This window comes from Rhincodon typus, chromosome 25, assembly GCF_021869965.1.
Source record: "Rhincodon typus isolate 14 chromosome 25, sRhiTyp1.1, whole genome shotgun sequence".
NCBI lineage: Eukaryota > Metazoa > Chordata > Chondrichthyes > Orectolobiformes > Rhincodontidae > Rhincodon > Rhincodon typus.
Genome location: NC_063356.1, coordinates 21,182,666 through 21,207,006, shown reverse-complemented (window position 1 = coordinate 21,207,006; position 24,341 = coordinate 21,182,666). Strand labels below are relative to the sequence as shown.

Below are 24,341 nucleotides of genomic sequence, written 5' to 3'. Positions count from 1 at the left end.
CTAAAGTTCCAACCTCATTGTGATTGCAGTTAATGAGGAAATGCTACCATCGATGACCTTTTTGTCTGTCTCTCTTGAGGTTCTGTCTCCACTTACTCCCCACCCTGCTACTAACTGTCATCAGCATATACAATGCAAATCATTTTCCAAAATTCCATACATTCTATGGTAATGAGCAAAGATAACACCGCTATTTAAAAAACTTCAGGAAACAAGGGAGAGAAAACAGTTAGCCTGACATCACCTGGAATCAGTTACAAAAAGAAATCTAAACAGTGCAAATTGCAAATCACAATTGCCTTGAACTTTTGGTCAGCTGTATGCAAAACCAACCCAACACATCTACCCATTTCTTCCAGGATCTTTTAAACTTACCCCATTCTGATTATGATACATGAGGAGATGTGATTAGCAACCTTTTGAAAAAGGACTGATTAGAGAGAACTAGTAAATAGAAAGAGGATTTTATAGATGTAGCATTCTGCAGAGGGCCCATGAAGTTGGGTAATATTTCAACACAGACATGTGACAGTTTAAATTTGACAGGAAACAGTAGCAACAAATGATACTGGAAGATTGTAAATAGCTTAGGAATGACTGAGGAAAATAAAAACAGTAAGATGATAAAGTTTGTTTCCACCCTTGGTACTGTCAGCAAAATGTGGAGGAATACAGACAGGGTAAGTGGTATTGTATAAGTTAGGTAGAGTATATTATAGGGAAATGCAAGAATAGGAAAGTAGATTCACTTAAAATGGTTGAAGGGGGAAATATGCTTTAAAAAGGCTAATGTATGTATACCTCAAGAACAAAAAAAAAGGGTCAGAACATATTCATTCCTTTTACTTCAAAATCTGCCTGGATTTCCAGAGCTAGGATTTCTTTTCACAAAATACAGATTTTTTAAATCACCCTCAGTACTGGTTATTCAGCAACTCCAAGTGGAAAATATACTTAATCCATGAACTGGGGTACAATAAAACTTCAAATCAAAAGATTTCAAAAAAAAAAAAAAAAAGGGAAACTAATTAAAAATACATTTTTTTTGTAGGTAACATCTGTACACAAGAACTTGCTGTCCTGTGCCCTAGATTTACACAAAACATTTCTGAAGAAGTCAATGCAGGCAGCACTGAAGCACATTGATACATGAATTGTTTGACATCCAGAACAGGAGTGGGACAGGGAGAGGAACTGATTATGTATATTTATTATTTGTGAAACAGGCAATAATACAATCCACAATAAAGTTAACATTAACTGTAATGTAAAAATATTTGCACTATAAAGAAATTTGCTATTTGTCAGTTCATGCTGCAATTACTCTTCACTATTCACAATGCATATTTTCAGGACAAATAGCGCAGCTGCAATCGTGATTGTGCAGGGTAAATAATGTTGAGCTACCAGATGTGTGCACCTTTTTGATACCATCCACACTAACTTTCTTGTGGCACCTAAAATGTACCTCAGCCATGTGACTGATTCTCTTAATATTGGCGTATAAATTTCATTAAAAAAGAGGTCATCTACTTCGATATGAAGGTGGAATGCCTGATAGGGACTGTACAGTCATGCCTTCCAAAACCATTTTCCCTGTTTTAACAGAAAGCCAGTGAACAAAACTTGAGCATTGCTGAGAGATTGAAGCTTTTCATCTTGAAAATGCTGGTCAGAGTACTAATATAAAGAGAAAGTGTACTAAATGAGGAGATTAGAGTGCTGGCTGGTAGAGGCGCCAGTGACTAAATATCTGACAATTAACTGAAATCTAAAAGTTTGGCAAACTGGGCAGATTGGAAGAAGCATTTCAATGAACCAGCAAATGGCTATCACTTGGGAGTGGAGACAGGTGCAGGTTATGCATATGTTCTGTCTGTAAAGACTAGAGCATTGTATTACTAGAAGCAGCACTTTTGGTGCACTTGCATGTAAAGTCCTAGATTAGTTGTCAACATTATTCTTTGCACAATATCCCAACATACCAGGTATCACACCAGCACTGAAAAGTCATATACCACATTACTCATTTATGTAGTAGGCTTGACAGCAGCAGCAAGTTAGTAGTAAGCTACATTCCTTACCCTTCCAGGGTTAAGGAGATAATGGGCACTTCTATTCCTTCAACAAAAAGGATTGAAGTCAGTTACATTTGGTATATTTAGGTTTTAATGTACTTTTGTAGGCTTCAGTCAAGTTTATCTGGCTATCAGCTCATTATACCCCACCCAACTACCAGTTTTCTTCCACCAGCAGCTGATACTTGCAAAGCAGTTGCCATCCCTACGGCAAAGTGCCTGGACAGGGGCAGAAATGCAGTATGGTAAAGGAGGACAAAAACTTAGTGTACGAGAATACTAAAATCAAATTTGCTTAGATACAGCATTTGGACTGGGATATACACCATTAACTAGAGAATACTTTGGAAATCACATGGACTGTAGTAGTTATTCACAATCCTATTAGAGGCTATACAGTAAGTGTCCTTTGCCAAAGTTAAAGTTCAAATATTCTCCAATAATCAAAGATGCTTGTGCTTCCTTGAGCAAGTGGTGTATTAGTGAGTTTTGAAAATAAAAGGGTTTGCTGCAGGATCCCAAGACATCCAAGATATGATAAAGGGAAAAGTTATGTACCTCAACTTTAAGCTGTCACCCTAGAGACAGAGATGCTAAATGCCCTATAATCATAAAAACATTTCCCTTAACACAGTAAAAACATCCCCAAAGTACTTTCATAGCAATGTACAAACAGGACTGACAATTAAAAGCTTGGACAAAGTGATGGGGCATCGAAAGAAAAATACATTTATATTTTTACAGAGAAAAAAAAATTGGGGGGGGCACGCGGTAAAGAGAAGATAGCCAAGAGATTTATATAACAATTCCAGGTCCATGGAGTTGAATGCTGCAACCTTCGGGCAAGTGGTTAAAATTGGGAATTTACATAATCAGGTTTGGAGGAACACCGCAATAGGGTAGGTTCCAGCTGAGGCTGGGTGGGGGTGACGTGTAAAGAAGGTGAGAAACAACAAACATTGTGTGTTAGAGGGAGTCATTATAGGTCAGCAAGCACAAGAATTTGTGCATGGCACCTGGCCATCTGAAGTATTAGAATAGTCTACAGACAGACAACAACACTGCCATTATGCCTTTTACATAGCCAAGGCATACAAGTATATTTTAGGAAATATGACTAAAAAGAACTTGATGAGACAGATTTAAAAGCAGAGACTGGGACTTGGGAAGGCAAGTTTTGAGTTTAGAGTTCAATAGCGATAGCAACAAATAAATAGTACAAATGGCAGTTTCAGGAAATAACAGGAGTTCTGATCAGAGGTGGAAACAAGCAGACTTAGCTGATGGAACATATTCAAATTTGAAAACTAATTTCTAGGCCAAATACCACAAAAAGTCATAAAACCATCTGGCTCAGTTCATGATATTTCAAGTGGTCATTAATAGTTATCCACAAATTTCAGGTTTTAGCACTTTGTCAATAAAAGTCCCCTATGCTTATGACTTGAGAAAAATACACACCTTTCATGTTTGAAAGAGAAAATGCAAGAATTGAACAACTATTTACAAAACGTTTTTATTTGGACAGACATTTTAAAAACATCCCACTCATTAAGCAATTGATCAAGTTACAAAGTGTCAAACATCTATTAATCCCCATGTTAAATATGCATTCACCCTAATTAGTGGGAAGGAAGCAAAAAACATTCTATTTCAGTTCTACTGAACCTACATTATTCAACTTTGTTTAATAACTCAGCATCACTTGAGTACATGGTTCACCTGCAATCAACTGTTGGTAAAATAGCCAATTCATGTGAATGTTAAATCACAACAGTAATCAAGGAGATCAGCACAATTAGTTTCTGAAATCAACATCAAAACTGCCATAATGAATTGCTCAGATCATTTAGGTATATTGCATGTGTCACGCATTTTTTGCAAAATGTAATATTCATCTATAACCTAAAAAGACTTGCAGGTGCAGGTTTCAGCATAAAAATAGCTAGTTTAGAACAATCACAGTACACAATGGGTGCAAGATAAATTCAAAACTTGCATTATAGATCAGTGTAAACAGACTTTAGTTACAAATGCCTAATTATATGGTTTAAGCCAGCTACCTGCAACAGCACTGCCAAAATATAGGATAAACAATTACTATCAATATTCCACCTGCCGTTTGAAGAACACTGCTCCATACAGACTAAATGGCAAAGTCATCGTCATCAGAATCTGAATCATCCTGATTAAAATCGGATAGATCTGAATCAAAAAGTTCATACTCAAAGTGTGCCAAATTCTCTAAAAATGAATCATTGAGGGTAAGCACACCAAGGAGGTGAAGGGCATGGTAATAGTCTTCATCATCACAGTCATCTTCCCACATAATTCCCAATGGAGACTGTGGAATACATAAATAGGACGTTAAAAAAAGAATTTTTAAATAGTCAGTATTTCCAACTCCTAAAATGAAAGGTTCAACCAAGAGTTGATCATTAGTTTCTTTGACTTGTTACCTACACCAGCGAAAGCAGACAACCCATCAGTATGTTACTGTGCCACTGGATGAGCAAACTACTACAATCCTTCAGTTTTTGTACAGGAAATAGTAGACTCAATTGTCAAAATCATTTGAGATATCCAAAGATAGAACTACTTAAAATCAGAACAGAACCTTTTATTTGCCACAGAGGGCAAAGCTTGCAAGACTGCAATCCAGCACAGGTCCCAATCTGGTTAACTTTGCCAGATTGGTAGGAAAAAGTACTAAAATTTAGCTCAAGGAAGAAATTTGATGGGTCACCAGGAAAATGGGTTTTGTTTGTCCATCTTGCAGTGTTAACTTAAATATCTGCATGGCATAATAAGTAGCAGATAGCCTGTACAATGTCTTCAGGGTTGCTACATTGTTTAGAGAACCACCTGGCAAAAAAAAACAGAAGTTCATTCCCCTCCCTCTCAGGTGAAAAGTCTGCCAGTCAAAGTGAAGAACATTGGCATATTACAAAATACAAATACTATAAATTCAGCAAGTTAGCTAGTTTGTACTGCACAGAATAGGAATCTTAACTGGATGTTACACCAAATGCTTGGAGTGCTGAGGCCAATTGAATTTGTCCAGTTATTTAGAATGTATAGCTACATCCCAAATGTGATTATCAGAAAAATCATCATTTAAAAAAGTCTTAATAAATACATTCCCCTTAATCCTTTGCGTCCCTGTGTAAAGATCACAAGTTCAGTTAAGTTAAAACAGGATGAAAATTTACATCATGAGAAGCAACCATTCAGGCCAGCGTGTTTGTGTCTGCTTTGAAAGTAGTATTACTTCTTTTGTCGCCACACCACAGGCATCCCCCCCCCCCCCCCCCAAGTGTCTGTTCGACTAAACCGGTTATGATTTGTTTCATATTCAGTGGTCTGAAAAATATTTGTCAAACAACGTGGCATTTACTACCCTCCAAATCTATTGTATACAGGAGGTGGAAAAAAAATTGTTTTTCCAACCAGTTACTGATGCTAAACTACAGACAGTAGATGTGAAGCCCAAATACAATCTCCAGTCTTTTTACTTTAAGTTTTTCAAATAATTTTTATCTGCAGTAAAAGTTGTGTTGCATTTGTCCAGTCAGTTAATAGGCTTCAGTGTGTAAACACACAAATGATGCTACTTTGTACCAAGGTTAAAACTACTGACCAAACATCAATAAAGATTTGAAATTACTTCAGTCCTTTTAAAGGTTACATTCCTTTTCAAGACATTGTCTTTTGGTGTCATTATTACACATACAAAAAGGCTACTGAAGACAAATTAATGCAGGCTTACCCTTTCTAGTTTAATTTGCCTGGAAACCAAGGTGATGATTAGACATATACAGTATGTAATCATACTCACTCATTAAACACAACACAGAACATATCACTATTTATGCCACAATATATGCCACATCCTTACACTATCCCTTCGCCTCCTTTGTCGATGCTGGGTAGGTCGATATCCCTCAGGAAACTCATGCAAGTAAATGCACTCAGATTTAAAAGGACATCTGCCATTACTTCGTAGAAAAAATTTGCAATGTATTTTCCTGTGGAAAAGGAAAAAAAAATGGTGTTAGAGGCAAATCAACTGTTCTCAACTCCAAAGGCCATCTCCAGAATTTATCACAAATGCCAGTTACAGTCCCAAAAATCTGCTTCATGTGCCAGCCAGATTGCATGTTTTATTAAGCTACATGAACAGAGGGCAACCCAAACAGAAACATCTACCCACCAGGAGGAGCAGATGATCAGGAACATTAACTGCAATGTAGAGACTAATTGCATTATTTTTACTTCAACAAAAGAAAAAATTGTCAACTGGGGTTTAAATTTGGAACCTTCTAGATTGAGACTAACTTTGTTTAAAACAAAACAGCCAAGTCAGTCATTGCCGTGATAATACACTTTAACATAAAGAGGAGAGGGGATGAAAATGTGGGCCATGCTATTGAAAAAACAAATATCAAACCTGGAAGTTGTTAAATAACTCAGTTGCACTTACAAAACTGCAGAATGCATATACCTAGCTTCAGAGATTCAAAAGCCCTTTATGACTAAAAGCACCTATCCTAAACACTTTCCAGAAAAAAAAAGCAAGCTTAAGTGGGTCAACTAAAACAATGTTTAAAAAAGTAAAATCTGAGACATTATTCAGATTGTAGGTGACCTGGTGATCTGTGAAATCCTCGCACCAGAAGGTTTTCATGTCCCACCTCAGGATGTAATGACCACAAATGTGTTAATAGGCAACATGCTAAACTACAAGAGTACCAGTTTTTGACATTAGTTACGGCAAGTCTTGGAGAAATGTCGTCATGAAGTTCTTTGGAGTCACTGGGTAACAAGTGTGTCATGTTTCAGAGGGACCATAAAACGTAGGAACAGAAACAGGTCAGTCCATTGAGAATGGTCTACCATGGCTGATCTCAATCCTCAGCTTCATTTTCCCATCTTTACACCATCTGGAAGTCAAGGGCACCAAGTGATAAAAGGGTTGGTGCTGCAAGGCCAAAGAGAGACTAGCGATGGACTTGAGAAATGGGTCTAAATGGAAAACAGTGAACTGCTGCCATTCACAAAGCAGTAGTGTATTCATTAGGGGAAAGAAAGAAAGCAAGAAAAAAATTGGTGGAAAGGCTCAGTAGGTTTGGCAGTATCGTGGAGAGAAAGCAGTGTTAAATGTTTTGGGTCCAGTGATCCTGCTTCAGATCTGTACATTCATCCAGTTTGCCAGACTTCTACTCAACCCTGCCCTTCCCAAATAAGGGCAAAACCCCTTATTCTCAGCTTTACCCAGCCTTACATCAATCTCTGCCCTCACTTTGGTTTCCTCTCTTTGCAAGTGGACAGCAGTTCTTCATTATGATATTCACAGCTCTTTAGTACTTGTTTGTTATCACCTTTTGACATCATACCAATTTACCATGCAAATCGCATTTCTCACTGAAGACTTTTGTACCTATGCTCCCCTGTTCAGTTATACTGTTAGGCATAACCAGTTACCAGTTCTGATGAAAAGGTTAAGTGACCTGGCACTCTCCAGCAAGAGCAACTCCCCAGCTGGAGTACTTCCAACATTTTCTATAAAAAGATTTAAAGTTTAGTTACAGATAAAACTAAAATAGATAAACATCAGGCTTTCAATGACATATTGCTAGTGAAGGTTATATATGCAAACAAAGTGCACACACCTGGCAGGTCCTATTGAGACTAAACTCCAAAGAGTTTTATATGACGATCGTTGTATTTTAAACATCAATTCTGAACTTAAACCAAGGTGAAATTAGACTGCAAAGGGTTTAAGGTTTAAACTTGATGGAAAATTATAATGTTCATGCACATTCAGATTTAGCAAGTAGGATTAGAAATACCGAGATACTGTAGTACCTCTAGGCATACATACCGCTTTTCAACTTTAAATTTTTCAATAAGTTTTTGTTTCTGTTCATCAACCACCCAGTACTTGTATGGTATGAAGTAACTGGCCACTACTCTACATTCAGGACATGCTCTGTAAATAAAGATATTTGATGTTTAAAATTTTTCTCACTGCAAGTGGTCCAAACAGACCCAGATCTTCATTAGTGGCAACAACTCATCACACCAAGATTTGCTTACCTAGTCATTTAGAATTAAAAACGTTCTAAAGATACTCACCATAATAGATTTCATTTATGAAAAGGCTTACTTCCCTTTTGCTACACAAATACTTTTAGTTCTAAAGGCTACTGTTAACTGTCTTTTGAAATTGCTCCCGAAAAGTTATCATTGTCACATTTACTTATTCCAGACATTTTTGGTTACGTTAATGGAAAAAAAGGAAAACAGTTGCCCAGGTTAGGAAATTGGTAGACTGGGAGGAGACAGTAGAAATAATTTGCCAGTATAATGACAACTGCAAAGCTCTATGCTGAGGCCTCAACTGTGCACAATATTTTAATAAAAGTCTTGGGACAGAACAAGAGGAGTTTCACATATCCATTTGGCATCCACTAGTGAAAAGTCAGTATTCTCGCTGCTAATGTTATTGTCACATGCCCACTGTTTGTCCTCTGCTTGAAAGATTCCTGCGTGTCCTCAAGCAAAGTTTGGTCTGTGCAACCTATGATGCAGACAACTGCATGTGCAGCGATTGTACCTTCTGATGCAAGTCAGAGACTCTTGTGCATGATTTTAGTGTTAGAATAGAAAGCACATAAAATTTGCCCATGAGCAAATTTAGTTAGCACAAGTGCAGTAATAGATGAAAACCAGTCTCCAACAAATGTTTTAAAATGCACAAAACAATTTAAGTTAAGCAACTGAAAGGTCATAATTTTGGACCAATGGTGATAAGCTATAACAAAGATTCAGGTACAATTAAAATATTGTGAACAGAAAAAACAGAACTAGGCCCTTTTTATATCTAGAGGAAGTAGTTATGTTTCAGTGGTTTGTAGCCAATGCTTTGTAGAACTGCAAGTACTGAGCCCCCCTTAGGAAGTCTGTTGGCCTTGGAAGGCATGCAAAAGGTGATTTACTAGAGCCCCAGTAGTTAAATTACAAGATCTCAAAGTTGAGTTGCATTCCATGGAATTTAAACAGGGTTTAAAAGGAACAATTTAAGGGGCAACACAGTGGTTAGCACTGCTGCCTCACAGCACCAAGGACCTGGGTTCAATTCCACCCTCAGGCGACTGTGGGGTTTGCACAGTCTCCCAGTGTCTGTGTGGGTTTTCTCCTACAGTCCAAAGGTGTGCAGTTTAGGTGGATTGGCTATGCTAAATTGCCAATAGTGTTCAGGGATGTGTAGATTAGGTGGGTTACAGGGGGATGATCTGGGTGGGATGCTCTGAAGTTCAGTGTGGACTTGTTGGGCCGAGGGGCCTGTTTCTGCACTTAGGGATTCTAATGATCTATGATCAAAGTTTAGGATGTTAAATGGGAACAGATAGGACAGAAATAAAAACCATTTCTGCTGAGGGTCTCCCTAATGTTAGGCACTCCAGTCTGAAGATTGGAGGCAGACTTAAAATCAAAAAAAAAGTGAAATCAGAAAACACTGAACACATCTAGACAATAGGTGGTGCAAATTTGAAATTCCACTCCACAAACAATGGATACTAGATCAACTGTTACATTTTCAGAGATACAGGATATGGCACAAAACAGAGCGTAAAGAATTTGAATTTTTTTAAAAAACATCCAGCCATAATCTCACTAAGTAAACCCCTTCACATTTATGTTAACTGAAACTAGCTTGACAAATGCAGCACCACTTATTTCCCACTTAAGATTAGAGACCAACTCAGCAGTGATTATACTGACTCAGCGACTCAGGCAAATTTAATGAGCTCCTGGGGAAGCCTTAGGTATTTGGCTGAGATTTCATCTTGTGCTGCTACTGTACATGGCAGATTTCAGTCTGGGACATATCTGACTTGGTACATTCTTCACCTCCCCTGACCCAGTTTTATTTAGTCTGGTTATCTTTCACTGAAAGAAGCACAGAAGACTGTCAATTTAGTTGTAACAATAAAAGAGTTCATTGAACAAAATAAAAAGAAAGCAAAACAAGCTATAGCAGTTTTAATGATTCAAAACACAGCAACAGAAAATCCCAACTACTCCCTAGTTAATCAAAATCCAGAGACATTTTCCTTCCTCTATTCTGTACATTTGACTTAACTGCTTCCTTCATGACAGCTCCTTCAAGCTAGGGGGCCGTTTTCCTCTTGACCACTCAAGCAATCTTTAGACTTAGTCAGTCCATTAGTAACCTGCTGAACGTTTAATCAAATATTCCTTATCTAAACCTTTCAGACACTACACCCATTCACTGTGTTACATATCTTTCCTAAATGCTCTGAACAGCCTTTCTAAGAGATTGTACCTGCTTCAGTCAGGTCTTCTGAACTGAAAAAGGGGAAAACAAAAAAGCCTTGCACATGCTAGTTTTTGCTAATCAAATGCCTTGAAATCTTCTGTGTTGTAAATCCCAATATAATAAAACAAATTTCTATTAGCACTCCATCAGACAGATGATTAAAATTATTCCACAAAGTCTGGCCTCACTAACTTAAAACCCCTCACCAAAAGTAAACCAACACCCATGTGCTCAGATTCTTCCAACAAACTAAGGGGGTGGCTATGGGCACCCATACGGGTCCAAGCTATGCCTGCTTCTTCACAGACTACGTGGAACAGTCCCTCTTTTGTTACGCCAGCACCATCCCTCAACTCTTCATCCGCTACATTGACGACATGGGTGCTGCCTCACATTCCCATGAGGAGCTTGAACAGTTCAACTTTACTAACCCCATTCACCCCAAGCTCAAAATTCACCTGGACCACCTCCAATACCTCTTTCTCCTACCAGGGACACCTCCGTCTCAGCATCAACATCTATTTTAAACCCAGACTCCCATAGCTACCTTGACTACACCTCCTCTCACCCACCCTCCTGCAAGAATGCAAGCCCTTACTCCCAATTCGTCCACCTCGGTTGCATCTGCTCTCAAGATGGAGCATATATCCTCCAGCTCCACACTGAACACACCCATGTGCGACTAGTTTAGAATCCAAATGCTACAAAAATCAAGTCAGTCAAACAATTGCAATAGAGATTGTTAATTTGGTGACATTCACTTACTTTATTACATTATTGGTAAACCCCTTGCTCTCTCGCCATTTTTTGATACAGGTCACACAGAAAGCATGGTTGCAGTCAGGAAGAATTGCAAAGCAACGGTCTCTGGCTGGTGTTTTTTCATAGACTTTTTCCATGCAAATTCCACAAATTATATCTTTACTCTTTTCAAAGGCTGAATCCTTAGTCAACTCTCCCTGGAATGTAAAAAAGATGTATTTAGTAAAATCAGTGTTGCCTCACATCTGAGTTTGAGCTCTTCCTCCAGCCCTTTGTATCACAGCTCTGCTATCCAAGTTATCAGTAGCATGTACCCAATAATCATCTAACTAAAACTAGCTTGCACATGTATTTCAGCACTTTGAGGTGGGCGGGGAAGAAAAAACCATGGAGAGGTGGAGATTTAACACTACGCTGGGGCATTCAATTTCTTTTCCAGGTAATGGGTTAGCACCAGTCTCCTTGTCCTTCACTATTAGTTCAATCTCTGCATAATGTTCACTACTGCTCAAATAACTATGGAGACTAACAAAAGAATAAAAAAGTGTTCCTTCAACTTCCAACAATGCACAATCTTTATAAAAATAGAGGAATTGTGTTGTAATGCTATAAAGTGTTCCTTTGTTGAAAGAGTGGGACATTCAAAATGTCAAATATATAGTGATCAAAATAATTCCAGACAACAAGTGTTCAGTCAGTTAGAAAGATTCAGTTCTCAGGGAACTATTAAAGAGGGAAAAAAACCCTAAAGTTCAATGGGACAAGTTTCAATGGCTGGTAGGCCAATACCTTTAAGCTGAAACAGCATACCTGTGGAACAGATTGAGAAGTTGAAGACTCTGGTGTCAACGCAGTTTGAGATACACTCTTGACAGAACCAGGCATATAATTGAAAGGACCTGCTGCCTGTGGTGTTGATGCACAACCTGAAATATGCAAACAATTCAACACATATGGTGTGTGTAGAGACACACAAATAAAATTTTGTCAGCTTTGAAACCAAGTTAATGCACAGAGAAACACTAGAGTAGTAATCAACACTTGTGCTGACAAGTTAAATTTAAAATAAGTCAGGGCGCAGCAGACCTGGCATTTTGAAAAGAAGGGAATTCTCCAGGTGGTGGTGGCATAGTGATAGTGTCACTGGATTAGCAATCCAGTACCTCAGGCGATATGGGTTCAAATCCCACCATGGCTGACGACAACGTCAATTCACAAAGTAACTAGCCTAATATTATCATTGTTGAATGTTGTACAAACATCCTCAGATTCACTTATGTCCTTAGGAGGAAGGACACCTGTCACACTTGCTGTGCATGCACATGACTTCAAAACCAACAGCAATGTTGTTTACCTTCATTTTCCCTCTGGGCAATTAAGATGGGTAATAATACCAGCCTAGCCAGCAACACCCACCTACCAGCATTTAAAACTAGTAATTTGGGCAATTAGTTGGGCTGGTTTCAAGTTCCACAAACCATGTTGATGAATTTCAGAATTTTTGAAAGAAAACGTACATTTTGTTTAGAGCTTTAATGACTTCAAAAAAAAGAAACAATGGTCTACAATTACTCAATGAGGCTCTTTCAATATGAGACACCGCAAATTGAGTTCAGATTGTCACATCTTGCCATTAGGCAAGACCAATTACCATTTGCTACACAAAAGGTGCCCTGGCTCAAACAGATTACAATTTTAAAAACAAAAAAAACACTTAAATGCAAAAGACTATAAGACATTGGAACTCAACTAGGTCATTCAGCCAATCAAGTCTGCCCCACCACTCAATGAGATCATGGCTGATTGGATAATCGACACAGACTGACACAGACTTGGTATAGTTGTCTCATCCAGGAGGGGCAGTTTCATCCCAGCATGGAGGTCTTTAGCAGCTTCATGGTATTCCAGCAGCCCACCGTGAAAGTCTAGTCCTGGCATGTAGATCTTGTCCTTGCTTCACAGGCTGCTTCTAGGTCTTCCAGTGGCCTACAGTGGAGGTTGCGTCTCAGTGTGGCAGGGCAATGCAGTCATGGCCTGGTTTTCCAGCTTTCCCTGAACCCAGCAGCCATTAATTGAACAGCAATGGACTTTTCTCATTTAGGACTGGTCATTAATTTAGGCACTGTGGTATGGCAAGTTTTCACTTTTTTGTAGTGAAAATAAATTGCTATTCTATTCTCAGAAGAAATTCCTTTTCTCAAAAGTGTAACCCCTTATTCCAATTTATCCTCTGCTCCTAGACTCTCCCACAAAAGGGAAATAACCCTTCTACATCTACCTTGTCAAGTCCCTAACAATTAGTACATTTCAACAAGATTGGTCTCATTCCTCCATATTCAAATATTCCAGGCCCAATCTACTAAACCTCTCCATAAAATAATCCCTCCGGGTGGAGTATCAGACTAGCAAAACAAACAAAAACAAACAAACATTCTCTGGCCTGCCTCCAATGCCAGTACATCTTTCCTTAGAGAAGGGGACCAGAACTGTTCCCACTGTGATCTGACTAGAGTCCTGTCTAGTTAAAGACAAACTTCCTTACTTTTATATTGCACTCCCTTTGAAATAGAGGCCAACATTTCATTTGCCTTCATGTATGGATGCTAGCCAAGTCATAAAAAGGACTTGCAAATCCCTGTGTTCACAGCTTTCTGTCACCCCTCTACTTAAATAATATTCAAAATTATCTATTCTTCCTGCCAAAGTGCAAAACCTTATATTTTCCTACATTATACTCAATCTTATTCCTCAACTCCTGCCTTCTCTCCCCCCTACCCTGCCAAAATAAAAAAAACACACCAGTTTCACTTCTCTTAAAAAAGGTCTCTCAACCTGGACAGCCCTGTGCAGACCCCACTAGTTCAGTTCTGGAAGAAAGTACATTTTCCAATCCCCATGGGGCCCCAACAGCATTGCTAGGATCCCAGCAGACATCATTACCAGGCCCGAAACGTCAGCTTTCCTGCTCCCCTGATGCTGCTTGGCCTGCTGTGTTCATCCAGCTCTACACCTTGTTAGCTCAGATTCTCCAGCATCTGCAGTTCCTACTATCACTGACATTACCAGACAGGTTGGATCTCAGTCAGGATTTGTTTTGGTTTTAAGCAAAAAACATTGTCTCAAACATGCAATGCTGCAGATTTTGCTTTAAACAAACAGAAAAAAAACTACCCCAGAACAAGTGAACCATCTGCTTATTACAAATTCAAGAGATTGTTTAACAAAAGTGCAATTCCATTAATCCCAAGACACTCCATCATAAATTAAAAACCAAAAAAAAAAGAGAAGCCTAAACACCAAAGTTCCTATATCTAAACACCCTAGCATGTTTCAAGTCACTTGTGACTCGAATTTTTAAGACTGAAAACAGCAGATAACTTTTCTGGAGCAATCATGCACCTGATCTTCAATCTCAATCCTTTTGTCTGGGACTAATGCTCATTCTTCACTCTAAAGTAACCTAGTTTGCTATATATTCTTCCCCTCTCAGTAAGTCTATACAGCTATCCTATTTCAAGAAATGTTCCAAACTCCATTAAAAAAGTGAAACTGAAAAGTCTCCCTCCAAGCTATAGGCATTCCCCCTCAAGCTTAGGGACAAAGTTCCAGATAACACCAACAAACCACAAAGCACTTTATCTAACTTGCTGGGTCACAAAACATAAAATATACACTAAATGTATTAGTGGCACAAAACCCATTCATTCACTCACTAAAGCCAGGCCTCAAATTTTAAAAACTATTTCTGTGGCCACAGTAACTTCAGACACAGAAAACCCCACCAGTTACAAATTCAAAACCCAGAAACCCAAACAAGCAGTGAAAATATACAAATCCCACGGTTTACATCCCAGCATTCAATAAACAAAACAGCAGAAATGGGATCCTATGTAGGCCTGATTAGACGACAGCAGCAGATTTCCTTCTTTCTGAAGAAATTAGTGAACTAGTTGCACTTTTGAACAATCCAGTTGCCTTTAGTCATTTTCTGACACTAGCTCAGAGTAAATTCATATGAATAAGATGGATAGCCCAAGGTCATTTTTCCCCCCCAGGGTAGCAGAGTCCAAAGCTAGAGGGCATACGTTTAAGGAGAGAGGGGAAGATTTAAAAAGGGAAATTAAGGGGCAACATTTTCTGCACAAAGGGTGTGCATATTTAAGCTATAGCAATTTTAAAGTTAGTTTGGCAAACAACCTTCAATTTGACCCAACTGTGATTGGACAGGTAATAACTGTAGGACTATCGAGCAATTAAAAGGCTATAGCTGTAGGGGTAGACTTGCCATTAGTATTTTATAGATAATCAATTAAAATCCTGCTAATCAAAGTGGAGCTCATTGTTAAGGTAATTTTTGTAATCTGGACAGTCATGCCATCATCTTGCTACTTAAATTGCTGGTTGTACCCAACTGTTGATTAATAGATAACTTATAGAAAGGTCTCATTTCTTTAGTTTGAAAGAAGCTTGGAATGTGAATTTTAGACATGCTCAGTGATTTAGTTTTAAATTAAACAATTTTGCTGTCTTATAAAGGAAGTCTTGCAGTGCACATCGCTGAAACAAGGGATGAGGAACAACTGCTCCCCTGGGTTAACACTAGTTTCAGTTTATGGCTTCTGGTTTACAAGTAAATATAAGACCAACTTTTATCCACAATCTTGCGCAACATTCTTGAGGCTTTAAAAAAATAAGTTGGATAAACAATGCTGGGAAGTAGGACTAGTGTAGCTTTAGAATAGTTTTCAGTGCAGACTCAAATGGACCAAAGAATCACTTCTGTTTGCATGATTTAAGGCTTTAAGTCCATGTAGGATTATAAACAAAAAAAACACCAATTCTTTATATAAAAAAATCACCCTTAGAATGAAAATATTTAAAAGTCAATATTTCACTTTTGAAGTGAAGCATTTGGTTTGTTTCTAATTTATCAGGTCTCTTTTTTTTTTAAAAACGTTGTGATTTATTGGGACCTCAATGGTCCTAACAAACATTACTTTCTAAACTTAGTCCCTGCCAGCTGACTTTGTTCCAACTTTCTTTCCTGCACAAGGCAGAGTAGGAAGTTCTCTCACTCATACTGCCTGCCATTAACAGGTGCTGTGAGAATTCACAGGTTAATACTCAACAGGTTTTGCCACATTATGAATGCCAAGTCATCCTGGATGGAACTGGAATCCAGAACATCTGGTTCAAAAGTAGAAATACTAACCGATACACAAGATCTCTACTTTCGAAAAGAACAGCAAAATAAAAACTTGGAGACAATCTGAAAAAGACCTAAAGAAACATTTCTCATCTACCTGCTCTCCATAAAAGATTATGAAGTACTGAGCACCATTAACTACTTCCTAAACATAATTCCATCACAAACACTATCATAAGAAAATACAAGTTGCAATTCATACTACTCACTTCTACACACAGCCATTTCTACCTACCATGCTTTTGAAATTGTGGAGGTACAAATTCTGCAGCAAATGCCCATCTGTCTAAGCCCTCAGGTGTTTCATTCTCCTTCACTTCATCGACATCCTCCTCCAGGTGCGTGCCAGAACGTCTAGTATCCCTAGCAAAGTGAGTGAAACTGGAGACAGCAGGTTCAGAACCACGTCGACCCCAAGTACTTTTTGCTGTGGTTGAGTGGACAGGATGTTCTGCTGTATGGAAATGCTGGAAAAATCTTCCTGGAATTCTGGGAATAGCAGGAGCAGAGCTACGTCTATTTCTAGAGCAGTTTCTGCCAGTAGGATCACTAGATTGCATACCACGGTACCTCTGGGATGATTCTCCAGCCTTCAGCTGAAGAGCAGGTTCAGAACCACGTCTGTTTCCGGATAACCATCCAGCAGGTTGGATATGCAGGTATCTGATAACAAGATTCATCATTGTTCGTTAATGTCCTTTAATACAACTACATATAAAAAGTTGGCATTAGGTAGCAAGCCCTGGACTGCTAGGTAATGACACAATCAATCAGTTTAACCAACTACAATTATATAGAACCCTAGCAGCACATTACCAAATAAAAAGGGGAAGAAATATTCATTTGGAGAATGGAATGTCTGAATTTGTTTTCAAGCCTTCAAAAATTTAGGCCAGAATAAAATTGCCAGCACACTGTTTTAAACATTGAATCAAATTCAACTTCAGAATACATCTCCTCTAAATGAGAAGCTACCTGAAAGCTAATTAAGTCATACAAATCCTGAGCAGTGCAGCCATCACAGATGATATTTGAGACAGTACAGAGTTTATGGAATTTCCACTTCAGTCCACCATCACTTCAAGTTCGAGTTACAAAATTGTGGTAGTATCTTCATAAACACAGGGATATCCTAACGTTACAAACAATAATTGCAATGCTGGTTGCAGCAAAAAAAGTTAAGAATTTTGTCTGTGGAATGAGGGCTTCTGACTGTGCCAGAATTTATTATCCATCCCTAGTTGCTCAAAAAGCTAGTGAGCTATTGTTTTGATTTGCTGTATTGACACCCAACAAGGAAGTTCTAGGATTTTGATCCAATTAGTTAAAAAAACAAAACAGTGATATGGCTCCAAGTCAAGATAGTGAGTGGTTTAGAGGGGAACTTGATGTCAGTGTGCTCATGCATCTGCTGCCCTTATCCCACTAGGAGGCAGAGGTTTAGTTTAGAAGGTGCTGTCCAAGGAAATGCAGTACACAATGCCACTGCGATATGGTGGCGGGAGGAGCAAACAGCATCAGTGTCGACCTAATCAGTGTCGACCTAGCAGGTTTTTTTTTTAAATACAGGATGTTGTCAAGCTTGAGTACTGTTGGAACGGCACTCATCCAGGTAAGTGGGGAGTATTCCATCACACTCCTGATTTATGCCTTTTGATGATGGACACACAGAAGTCAGAAGAATTACACATCACAGGATTCCTATCCACCAATTTGCTCTTGTAGCCACAGTACTAACATGGCAGATTTAGCTTAGTTTCTGGTCAATGGTAACCCCACAGGACTTTGATAGTGGAGGATTCAGTAATGGTAATACCATTGAGTGTCAAGGGGTAATGGTTAGATTCTCTTTCAAAGACAGTCATTGCATGGATGTTGCTTGATACTCAGTCAACCCAAACCTAGATACTATTGCTGCATTTAGATATGGACAGCTTCAGAATCTAGAGTCACAAGCAGTGAGAGTGAACATCCCCCATTCTGACCTTATGGAAGAAAGATGATTGAAAGTAGTTGAAGATGGTTGGGCTTAGGATACAACATTAGTGATGTAAAATGTTTCTGCATTTGGATAGATACATGCATATTAACTCAAAACTAAAGTGTTTCAGTCTGTGCTGTGACTGTCCCCCTCAAAAAAAAAATCACTTTTCCTGCTGATATGGAATGCACATCAATTTACTTACAATAGTCACTAATACAAAATAAAAATATTCAACATGAAGCACCAAAATTTTAGATATGCAAATTCTAACAGAAAGCAAGCCCAAATACAAACGTTATGAATTCCTACAAGTGACTAAACAAACCTGCAACTGTTTCCATAGAAGCAAAATCCACTCAAGTAGTGTTTGCAGATCTGGGACGACTTCAGCATAGAGAGATCATGTGAATAATAGCAGCTATGTCCCCATTTGCAAACGCCACAGACAAAGTTCCTGGAAAACATTAATTTGAAATCATATGACAGTGTTGAAATGTACATGGAGATGCTGTCAAGTTAACCTTCATTACTAGGCCAATAACCCAAAGATGGTCAGAAAAGCATGAGGACAGTCAGAGGATTAATATGGGCTCAAGACTGAAAGGCGATTGGATGGTCTTCATTTGCTGTTGATTTTCTTAGGAGGATCTTTCCAACTATGCAATAGCACACGTTCCAGTTTTCTAAAAGCCAAGCATTCTTACAATGAGAAATCAATAGTAAAATAAAATAGCAAGGTTGTATAAAAATAAACTGCATCCATTTTGATGGAAGGTGCTACACCAGTGAAAGCTCCTAATGTACACTCTCTGGGGAGACCAACAACCTAAGAATTCAACTTCCTGTTACTGGTTTGGCAAGATTTCACAATTTAAAACTTTTATTGTATGAAATGACTAAAGGGAAACATGCCCGTGTATGATTATCGTGTATGTAGCATGAAAAGCTATAGAAAATGCTTCCTATTTATAGTTGTCACCCATTGCAGTTTCCAGGAAATTAGCATCTTTACAACAGTTGCTCCAATGTTCCAACTGGTTCCTGTAACCCCATTTCTGTAAGTATAACTATCTTCAGTTGCTTCTGTAAAGTTTTTTTGTTAAAAAAACCCATCACAAGCATATTTAGTTTGGACATATTCAAAAAAAATTGAAGAGTTAAAAAAAACGAAGTAAATAACCATTTAAAAGACATCACAGCAGCTAGCAGGAAAAGCCAGAAAGTTCCACTTTGAAATGAGGGTATTTTAGAAGGGAGCAGAGACAACACATGCACAACAACAATCACTGAAAAGGAAGGTGAGGAAACAGACATGCATCAAGTGTCAAAGTAAAATGTTAATTACAGGAGAACTACTGGAACCACACAACTGATAAGAGATGACAAAGAATGTTACCACATGAATACCACTGGAAAACAGAATAGCTCTCAGAAATAAAACATCTTTACTGATAAACCTTTAACAAGTGGTTACTTTAAAGATTAACAAGAACCATGGTGAGATTAAAGGAATACCTGCAAGAGTACAAAACATCAAAAAACCAACTAGATAAAGCATCAAACCATAAGAAGAAACTCAGAATCCTGACAGTACAGAAGGAGGCCAAACAGCCCATTGGTCTAACTAACGTGCCTGCACCAGTTCTTTTACTTATTGACCAATTCCCTAATTATTTGTTGAATAAAATTAAAGATTAGAAACCCTTCATTCTTCCTAAAAAGAAGTGCCTTCCAATTGAGAGATGATAACTTATATGCTGAGGGTTTTAAGGTAAAACTTTTAAAATGTGGATAGATATTAAAAATTTCTACATACTCTGTATACTGATCCACTTAAGAGTGCTGCTTGTTAATTTCTGTTAATTGCAACCGTAGTAAATAGTCCAAAGATTTTCCATTACAACTGAAATGAACCCTACTCGAGATATACTCCACAAGGAAGGAAATGTATATTCTTGAGCAGGGAAAAATCCTGGAGTCTTATAATATCTAGGATGCTTACAAGTGTAGATAAGACTTATTAAAATTAAGCAAGCTAATCAGAGGAACACACCTCCACAGTGGGATGGTTATGTCAAATTCTACAAACCCAAAACTAGCAAATTGTCAGATTGCTGAGTTTAACTTCTGCCTGCAGAATTCATCAGAAAACGTTCCTGATCTCAGTTAGCTCTAAATTAAAAAAGTTAAAAACTATGATCACTTTACCCAGCCATACCAAGACAAACTTTGCAGAATCTTTCTAGAGGCTGCAGATTGTGTCACTGACTAGAGACCATTTCCCTTCCACATCCAGCTAGATCAGAGCAACTTGCTCTGAATGTTGAACAGAGAACTGCTGTCAACAATATTCATGGATATATAGGGCACTCTAACCAGATGTCAAACATGACTTCCTCAGGTCCTATTCCCATGGAGATTAAATGCATTAGCCTTGATTCCAGGTAGAAATGCTGATTTAGCTATTTTAACCCAAAAATCCCAACTTCAGTGAGAATGGGCAATTTTACAGACAACTTTACAAAACCAGCTTTCCAGGACTTGAGACTTGATCTGTAAACTCAGACACTTTGTTTTTGTCATAGTAAATACCTAGTTAATTTCAATTTTAAAAATTCAGCTTTCATTTGATCTGACAAAGAAAAAATTTTGAAAGTCATTTCAGAACATGACCTATTAATTTACAGAAAGTTTAAAAGCAGTGTAATCTCTGCCAAAACACAAAAGCTTGTACTTCCTGCAGTTGTAATCGATTAGTAAGAATTGGCAGCATTAACAAGTTACAGACACCAAAACTAGTAATTAAGTTCAAGCTATCCATTTTTAACTTTACGCAATCCCTAACCAATTGCAAGTTTGTGTATTTGACCCACTTTTCATCTAGCCACTGTTCCCTTTACAAAACATGTTCTTGACAACTCAGTAAGTGGTGAAGATGTACAATTAGGGAACACCAGCAGATTCTCAATTTTCAATGAGAAAAATTGATTATAAATGTAGTTTGAAAATGCATTTAGTGAAAGGAAATTGAATCTAAATTTTCTTGACAATATTTTGTTGTGCAATGTGGGACTCATAACCCTGGGATTAAGGGATATTGTTATGTACCAATTAAGCTACCTAGGTTGCACAAATGCCAGTTTGAAGCCAAGGGGCATTTTAATCTCCATTTGAATGTCTAGTCAGGTCAGTAAAACACTCAGCAACGATTTAAAACAGGCTTGGCAAGTCTTTGCATGGAGTCAGGGGCTCAGGGGTGCAAGAAGACAAGGGAGATGGTGTGAGCACACACATTTCAATTTCTGTCCGGGTGAGGGCTAGTGAACAAATTTCAGAAAGATAGGGCTTGTCACTACTGCAAATGTGAAATTTATTAAAAACTAAAACCTAACAATTGATCATTTAAATCAACACAAATTACAATCCCATCTGTCTGGTACTACTCTGCCTTCTTGAAATTGTATAAAAATAATCCACGAGTCTTTGTGCTCAGAATATTTTCACTAGCACCCAAAGTATTAGCAGAGGCAACCCAATGGCCTAGCTATCATTTGCTCTCTTCCCCTCCACTGCCTGTACACATAGCCTTGTAAGCCCCTCATATCAAAGCCTGTTTTAGATAAGCAAATTAAAAGATAGTCCTGGCCAGGACACCCACACCACATTAAATAATGGGAAAAATCCAGTACTCGCTAGGAGAGAAAGGGAGTTAGAAACCAAAGTTAATGCAGGAAAAAAAAATGCTAGTGACAAGTAAGAAATGCAATTGAAAACCAAAGCTGAATATGTAAGGCTAAAACTGGGATGAAAAAGCACCCTTATGAGGTGAACTTGAGGCTTGGTGAGGCTTACAGGAAATTTAATAGTTTTCAAATCACAAGAGCTCTGGACAGTCGATAGAGAAAAATCACTCCTCAAAAGCACAAAAGTATGCAGAAAAGTAACAAAATTTTAGAAATGCAAATTCTAACAGAAAGCAAGCCCAAAATCAAACATGAATTCCTACAAGTGACCAACCAATCTTTAAAAGGCTTTGCAAAAGAAACAAATGCAAGGGGAGAAAGAATAGTCACGGAAGTACTCAGTCTGGAATGCACTGCCTTGATGTGCGGTGGATGCAAGCTCAACTGAGGCTTTCACGTGGTCATTAGATTATCGTTTACACAAGCGTGCAGGGTTACAGGGGAACGTAGCAAGTACCAAGTACCAAGTCAAAGTCAAAATGCTCAGGAGTGATGCAGCACGTGGGCTGAATGGCCTTCTTGCGGTCATTTTAAGAATAGAAACAAAAGGCAAGGCAGAGGGGGAGGGGTTGAAAGCCACCACCTTACAACACTGAAGTCTGGTCGTGTAGTAACTAGAGAGAACAGATACTTTCCAAGCTTAAAAGTTCAGACCGCACACCGATATAAAACACAAAATAAATGTACCACTCGATGGTGCTTTCTGGTTTGTGCTTCAGCAGCCTCACTGCAGCGAAATGTGAAATCACAAAACGTGTTCCTTTTTAACATTAAAAAAAAGTAGAGAGCGCGGAACCCGATCTTAAAGACGATCAAGTCCGCCACCGCTAGAGATGCGGAGACCTACAATATAAAAAGGTCACGGGCACCACAAAACAAAAACCGAAAGAACTGCAGACGCTGTAAGTGAGGATCAAAAACAGAGAGTTGCTGGGAAAGCTCAGCAGGTCGGGGCATCATTTGTGAAGGCAGAACAAAAAAAAACAAGATTTAACGTTTCGGGTCCGGTGAACCTTCCTCAGAACCTGTGGCATTCGGGGTTTTAAAAAAGAACAGATCGAGGAGGAAATCCCGACAAAAAAAACAGGGGACTCATGTTTACTCCGTTACAGGAGGAAGGGAAAACGACGCCAATTCCCGAGGATAAAGACGGGAAAGCACCGGGAACTCTCCACAAACCGCCCCCCGCCCGCGAAAGGGGCCCAACCGAAAACCAGAACCACGCGGCCATCGCGCGCACCAACCGTCACTTCAGCACCAACCGTCACTTCAGCACCAACAAAATTTGTCTCAAAGTCCTCTCCTTCTCCATGGAAGGAGTGGGGGTGGATACGGTGGGTTCAGAGCCCCAGCCATCCCTCACCTGCACAAGATCCGCCTCCGCCGCGGACCACTGGCCGCCCCGGCTTCGGCCATCCCTAAACCGGACGCTCCGAACCCAGATCGCAGTCACCGCCCACAGCAGGCCCCCAGGAGCCTCATTTATAAAGGGATCCGGGACAGGAACACCCCCAGATCTCCCACTGACCAATCATTACCCAGGCCTCCACTTTCCAGCCCACCAGCGCCAACAATCCACCAATCAGAAAGACAGAGGGTGCCCATTCATTAAAAAACTGAGAAAACACAGCGCGGGAGAAACAAGGCACTATCGCTCTGGACACGGGCATTGAACTGGATCCGGCAGGACTGTACTGTACCTACACACACACTCTCTCTCACCCCCCCCCCCACCCCACAAACTCCCCCCTCACCGTCTCTCTTTCTCTCTCTCTCTCTCACACACACACACACTCCCCTCCTCTCTCTCTCACACACACACTCTCTCACCCTCTCTGTCTCACAAACACACACACAGTCCCTCTCGCTCTCTCTCTCTTACATACACACACTGTCCCCCTTGTTCACCCTCTCTCTCATACACACACACTGTTCCCCTCTCTCTCACACACACACACACACACTCTTATCCCCTCTCTCTCTCTCACACACACACACTCTCCCCCCCCTCTCACACACACTCCCCTTCTCTCACTCTCTCACACACACACACACTCCCCCTCCTCACGCACACACTCCCCCCTCACACACACACTCACCTCCCTCAACATACACACACTCCCCCTCTCTCACACACGCACACACACTCTTCCCCCCCTCTCTCTCACACACACACTCTTCCCCCCCACACACACACACTACCCCTCTCTCACACACACAC

The 24,341-nt window shown here is 39.3% G+C and overlaps 2 protein-coding genes across 2 annotated transcripts in view; one reads left to right on the top strand and one right to left on the bottom strand.

Moving 5' to 3' along the window:
- The window catches only part of fance (FA complementation group E), a 29,332-nt gene extending 23,588 nt beyond the window's left edge, over nucleotides 1-5,744 (top strand). Inside the window, exon 11 of the mRNA XM_048612262.1 lies at nucleotides 1,052-5,744. Within this exon, the coding sequence (XP_048468219.1) occupies nucleotides 1,052-1,153 (102 nt within the window). The 3' untranslated portion in view covers nucleotides 1,154-5,744. The remainder of the gene's footprint in view (nucleotides 1-1,051) is intronic.
- Nucleotides 3,579-23,612, bottom strand: LOC109916202 (probable E3 ubiquitin-protein ligase makorin-1). The gene is made up of 8 exons (XM_048612263.1): nucleotides 23,484-23,612; nucleotides 18,703-18,831; nucleotides 16,629-17,056; nucleotides 11,998-12,113; nucleotides 11,191-11,384; nucleotides 7,963-8,070; nucleotides 5,977-6,106; nucleotides 3,579-4,422 (listed from the first exon to the last, which is right to left on the bottom strand). The coding sequence occupies exons 1-8, from the start codon at nucleotides 23,534-23,536 to the stop codon at nucleotides 4,225-4,227; spliced, it is 1,356 nt and encodes a 451-aa protein (XP_048468220.1). The 5' UTR covers nucleotides 23,537-23,612; the 3' UTR covers nucleotides 3,579-4,224.
- Between the last annotated feature and the right edge of the window lie 729 nt (nucleotides 23,613-24,341).